Below are 6,029 nucleotides of genomic sequence, written 5' to 3'. Positions count from 1 at the left end.
AAGAAATTAGATGCAGGTTTCATTCACTTATGTAATTACCCAGAATGGGTAACAAACATCGTCCTAGTCCCTGAAAAGGATGGACGAGTTTGCATGTGTGTCGACTTTAGGGACCTTAACAAGGCTAGCCCTAAAGACGACTTTCCTCTACCTCATATTGATATATTGGTATATAACACTGCTGAACATCGATGTTATCCTTTATTGATGGATACGCAGGTTCACAACCAAATCCTAATGGCAAAAGAAGATGAAGAAAAGACGTGCTTTATCACCCCTTGGGGTACATATTGCTACACAGTCATGCCATTTGGTTTAAAAAATGCAGGAGCTACGTACCAAAGAAAGGCTACGACTCTCTTGCATGATATGATGCATAAAGAAATAGAAGTGTATGTTGATGATATGATTGTAAAGTCCAAACATAGAATGGGACACATAAAAGCTTTACGCTAATTTTCCACTCGTATAAAAGAATATAAAATGCGATTGAATCCACAAAAATGCGCCTCGGAGTAACTTCTTATAAGTTACTCGGATACGTAGTAAGCACACGTGGTATTGAGATCGATCCCTCTAAAATAAAGGTAATCGGTTATATGCCTACCCCTCAAACAGAAAAAGAAATTAGAGGGTTTCTTGGCAAACTACAATACATTAGTCGGTTTATCAACAAATTGACTATGGCCCTGTTTGGTAGTTAGCTTATTGGGGGTATATTAGCTTATTTGACTAACTTTAGCTGATTGACTAGTCAAACAAGCTAATACAAGTGTTTGGTAGTAAGCTTATTCCACTAAATAAGCTCTTTTTGAAAAAGCTCATTTTAGGAGCTTTTTCAATTAGTTTATTCATTAATTATTGTGAAATGACACTTATAACCTCATTTAATTTAAAATCCTATCTAAACTACCTACCCCATAATTAGCTTATTGGTCATTTCACATACTCAATCACCTTTAAGCTATCAGCTATTTACAAACACTTTTATATAATCAGTTAATACAATAAGTTAGTCGAATCAGTAATAAAATCAGCTAACTCAATCAGCTTCAGCTTTCAGCTTTCTCCCAAACAGGGCCTATGACTTATGAGCCAATATTTAAAAAATTGAAAAAAGAAGAAAAACATGAATGGGATGATCAATGCTAAAGGGCCTTTGAGAAAATAAAAGATTATCTCAAAAGTCCACCAGTTTTAGCACCACCAGTACCCAAACTACCTCTTAGGCTATACATCACGATTACAGACACGGCCACAGGTGCCATGCTAGCACAAGAGGTAGAAAAAGTTGAGCGTGCAATATACCACATAAATAAAAAAATCATTCAATATGAAACACAATATAGCACCTTGGAAAAAACGAGTTTAGCATTAGTGTGGGCAACTAAAATACTACGACATTACATGCTACCACTCACCACTCATGTGATTTCTCAACAAAATTCGATAAATTATTTGTTTGAACAACCACCTACACATGGAAGAATATCCAAGTGGTTGGTAATGTTGGCCAAATTTGAACTAAAATATATTCCTGAAAAATCAATAAAAGGGAAAGTAATTTCCGATTTTCTGGCCCAACATCATATTCAAACAAGTCATGCAGAAACTACTCATCTTCCGGATGAAAAGATTCTCATGACGCAAGTTGACAAAGGGTAATGTACTTCGACGGTGCATCCAATCAAAAAAGATGTGGTGTGGGAGTGTTACTCATAAGTCCAAAGGGGGAACATACTCCAATCTTTGTCAAACTAGACTTTGAGGTTACTAATAATGCTACAGAATGCGAAGCGTGCATTATTGGACTGGAAGCAGCAGCTAGCATAGGTGTGAAAAAATTAGAGGTATATGGAGATTCTAGCTTGATTATAAATCATATACTAAAAATGGAAAATAAAGAACTCTACAATGATATTATACCAAGCACACCTAAAGCAACTCATCGAGCATTTTGAACATATTGAGTTTAAATACCTCCCAAGGGATGATAATCAATTTGCCAATGCACTAGCAAAGTTAGCCTCAATGATCAACATTCCAGCTCACTTAAATATGATGCCATTATGCGTTGATAGAAGAGAAGAACCAGCATATGCAACGCAGTAGAGAAAATAAATGACATCGAAGGAGACAATCCTTGGTATGATCATATCTTCCAATATATTACCCATGGCACATATCCTGAAAATACTTCATCGAAAGACCAACGAGCCCTAAGAACACTTGCGGCCCAATATGGTCTATTAAATGGTCAATTATGCAAAAAAGGACCTAATGGTCAAAGCTTATTGTGTATAGACCAACCCAAATCCACACACCTTATGGAAAATACTCACAAAGGTGTTTGTGGACCTCACATGAATGGTAAAATGCTTGCTAAAATAATTTCACGAAAGGGTATTATTGGTCCACTATGGAACATCATTGCATACAATATGTTAAAAAAATGTCCAGAGTGTCAAATGTTTTCTAATTTACAACATCTTCCATCATCCGTACTATACAATCTCACTTCCCCTTGGCCTTTTTCGACTTGGGGAATTGACATAATTGGAAAAGTTTCTCCAACAAGAGCAGGAGGGCACGAGTACGTATTAGTAGCCTTTGATTACTTTACCAAGTGGATTGAGGCTGCTTCTTACGTGAATATCACTTCTAAACATGTCGCAAAGTCTCTCGAAATAAACATATTTTGTAGATATGGAGTTCCACACGAACTAATTAGTGATCAAGGATCTCAATTTAAAGCTGAAATTGAGACCCTCTTAACACGTTATAAAGTAAAACACCATCACTCATCTCCATATAGACCTCAAATGAATGGAGCTGTAGAATCGGCAAAAAAAAACATACCAGTCATCATTAAGAAAATGGCAGAAAATTATAAAGACTGGCCGAATAAACTACACTTCGCTCTATGGGGTTATAGAACGTCCATACGAACATCAATAGGAGTAACTCCATACTCCTTAGTTTTTGGAACGAACGCAGTTCAACTAGTCGAACTAGAAATACCATCCCTACGCATCATACTCGAAAGTAAGCTGCTGGAAGATGAATGGGTAAGAGCAAGGTATGAAGAGCTTTTATTCCTCGATGAACGACAATTAAGAGCTTTGCATCATGTACAAGTCTACCAACGACGCATTGCACGACATTTTAACAAGAGGGTACGACCCAGAAATATCATAGAAGGTGACTTTGTACTAAAAGAGGTTAGGGTTCCACAAACCGATCCAAGAGGGAAATTCAAAACTAATTGGATAAGACCCTACCGCGTAATTGAAATTCTATCAGGAGGAGCTGTCAGATTAATGGATATTGGAGGTGATGAAATTCGCCAATTAATAAACATTGATCGACTTAAAAAATATTACATATGAAATCCGGATAAACTCGTTCATTCATTAAATAAATCATTTTCTTTAGCATTCAATTAAAATATTCTAAGTGTTACGCACTTTAACGAATAACACGGTAAAGTTCAAAACAATTGGGGGGTAATTTAAAAAATTAAACATAGACCAATCAAGTGTTCAGATTTTTTCGAACATCACAAAAAACTCTTAACACTTGGGGGGTAATAATGTGAAAAAAAAATTTAACATTCGTAGCACAGGTTTTGCGCGCAACTAAAACAGTTGCGCGCGGATGTCACGCGCAATGGAATCTGTTCCACTCCCTTAGATGTTGCGAGCGCCACCTGATGACGAACTGCGAACCCAAAATTTTTGCACGAGAATAAAACTGCGATTTTTACTTGCGATATAAAAAGGGGCGTTTATCGAAAATAACATATATTCGAAAAATAAAAATTAAGCTTTGATTTAAGTTACTAAATAAAGTTTGATTAATTTTTCATTTAATTTCTACATAATAGGTTGAAGAAAAATAAAAAAAAAATTATAATAATACATACATTGCAAAGAACTACGCAAAGACCTGATTTCGTAATACGAATACGTAGGCAATCTTTATAATTCGGTCATATAAAAAAAAAAAAAAAAAATATATATATATATATATATATATATATATATATATAGGGGGAGGTTCAAGTGAGAACCTTTCTTAAAATAAGAACACAATTTAAGGTAGGAACTTTCAATACTAGCCATTGGATTAAAATGTATGGCCCAGATTGAAGGGTTTACCCCATATAAAAACTTAAAAAAAATCAGCCCCTTCCTCTTCTACTTTCTCTCCTCTTGAGTTCTTCTTCCTGGTTTCTTCTTTCTCTCTCCTCTTGAGTTCTTCTTCCTGGTTAAGCTCTTCTTCATGTTCTTTTATTTCATGTTCAAAAACTTTGTTAAAGGTTCAATTTTTCTTTAATATACATGATTATAGATATTCTACTCCATTTTCTCACAATATTATTCTAACCAAATGGCTCGGCAATTTTAATTTCGTAGATCTAATTATAGCGAAATCGAGTAATGTGTATGAATGAAGAGCAGCAAACTCTCAGGTACTTTTAGATCTTTCGATTTCAATCTTATAATTCGGGGGTATGAATGTATGATATCATCATATCAATTTGTACAACATTGTTTTTGCGTCAACAATTTAGATGATTTTGTGCACTTTTTGTCATTATTAAAGGAGATTAGTAGAATGAGTTCTGAGTTTTTTTGCACTTATTTCACAAACGTCAATTTACCACAAATGAAAATTGCTTACAAATTTAATTTGATTGTATAATCTATATTTCAATCTCTTTAATTTATAGGCTATTAGCTCAGATGGTAGAGCAATGTGTGTTATTGTACACGAGGTGTGGGTTCAACTCCCACATAGCCTAATATTTATGGTTATTATTATTGTATATCTTGGTTAGTTATTGATGGGTAAAGATAAAATTAGTTTAAAAGAGGTTCAAGTATTACTCAAATGATATGTAAAAGCATTTAGACCATCAGACTTGTGATAATAAGTTAATAACATATGACATTAATAGTTTTACAAAAAATTATAATCATGTATCTGAATAACAAGAACAAGTCTAATACAAGTGGACAAATGCATTAACATCTGCATAATAAGGCTCAAGAAAAAGCAGCAACATCTTCATCTTCAATGTAATGATGCGCCATTGACCAAAAACAGCAGCACAAGTCACACACTAGCACGAGCAAAATCACTAGAAACAACACGAGCAAAAACAACAGCATGAGCATATAAAATATAATAAGTAACAACATAACCACATGAAAACAAGATAAGCAAATTTTAATACCTTACCTAAGATAATTGTTTGGTAGGGAAATTCCGACTATCATGGTAAGCTTGTTCTCCACATGTTTTGCAATGTCTTTTCTTTTTTGCTTGTTGTTCCATTGACACTTCCTTTCCTCCTCTAAATCTCTTACCACCTCCACTTCCACTTCCCTTGGTATTGGCTTGTTTGGGTGGAAGTATCTCTACTTCCTCCGGAGCAGACAATCCTATAAAAGACTCTAATTCATATGTCTTGCTTTCGGTTACATTACCCTTTAACTCTATTAATTGTGTCGAGATATTTTCAATTCCCTTCAACACAATAGTGAGTTGTTTTGGGTCCCTTCCTGCTATATCCATGCAATTTAAGAATTTGCACCAATTATCTGAAATTAATTTTTCTTCACTTTTTATTTGTGAATTCCCTTCTTCAACATCATCATCCAAATTAAAAATAGGCTTGCTTGCTGCCATTTTAGTCCATCTTCTCAAAATATAGTAGCTTGGCACTTCAGGTAGACATTTTCCCTTTAAAACACACAAGATATGACGACATGGGATCCCTTCACATTCGAACATCTTACATGAACACTGAGCAATATGATTTAAAGGGTTATAAATTATCTTTCTTGTCTTGGAATTCTTGTAGCTTACATCTGCAATTATTATCAATTGCCCTTCATCTACATCTTTTTTTTCCTCAATTTCAAAATCCATACAAGCTCCCCAAAACTCCTTTTGAAACTTGTAAAAATTTGAGAAGGTGTACATTTCACTTGCATGCCTTTCTAAATCTCTATTTGTCC

At 34.6% G+C, this 6,029-nt stretch overlaps 1 protein-coding gene across 1 annotated transcript; it reads right to left on the bottom strand.

The window, feature by feature from the left end:
• Window positions 1-5,247: 5,247 nt before the first annotated feature.
• LOC110709297 (protein FAR1-RELATED SEQUENCE 1-like) lies at window positions 5,248-5,994 on the bottom strand. Its single transcript, XM_021887510.1, has one exon. It carries the CDS (start codon window positions 5,992-5,994, stop codon window positions 5,248-5,250), a length of 747 nt encoding a protein of 248 aa, XP_021743202.1.
• Between the last annotated feature and the right edge of the window lie 35 nt (window positions 5,995-6,029).

The sequence above is a fragment of the Chenopodium quinoa genome, unplaced genomic scaffold (assembly GCF_001683475.1).
Source record: "Chenopodium quinoa cultivar QQ74 unplaced genomic scaffold, ASM168347v1, whole genome shotgun sequence".
Taxonomy (NCBI): domain Eukaryota; kingdom Viridiplantae; phylum Streptophyta; class Magnoliopsida; order Caryophyllales; family Amaranthaceae; genus Chenopodium; species Chenopodium quinoa.
This window is presented reverse-complemented; position numbering and strand designations above follow the sequence as displayed.

Excerpts from the sequence above, each read along its gene's own strand:
- LOC110709297 (XM_021887510.1), bottom strand. The coding sequence starts at position 5,994 with ATGTACACCTTCTCAAATTTTTACAAGTTTCAAAAGGAGTTTTGGGGA.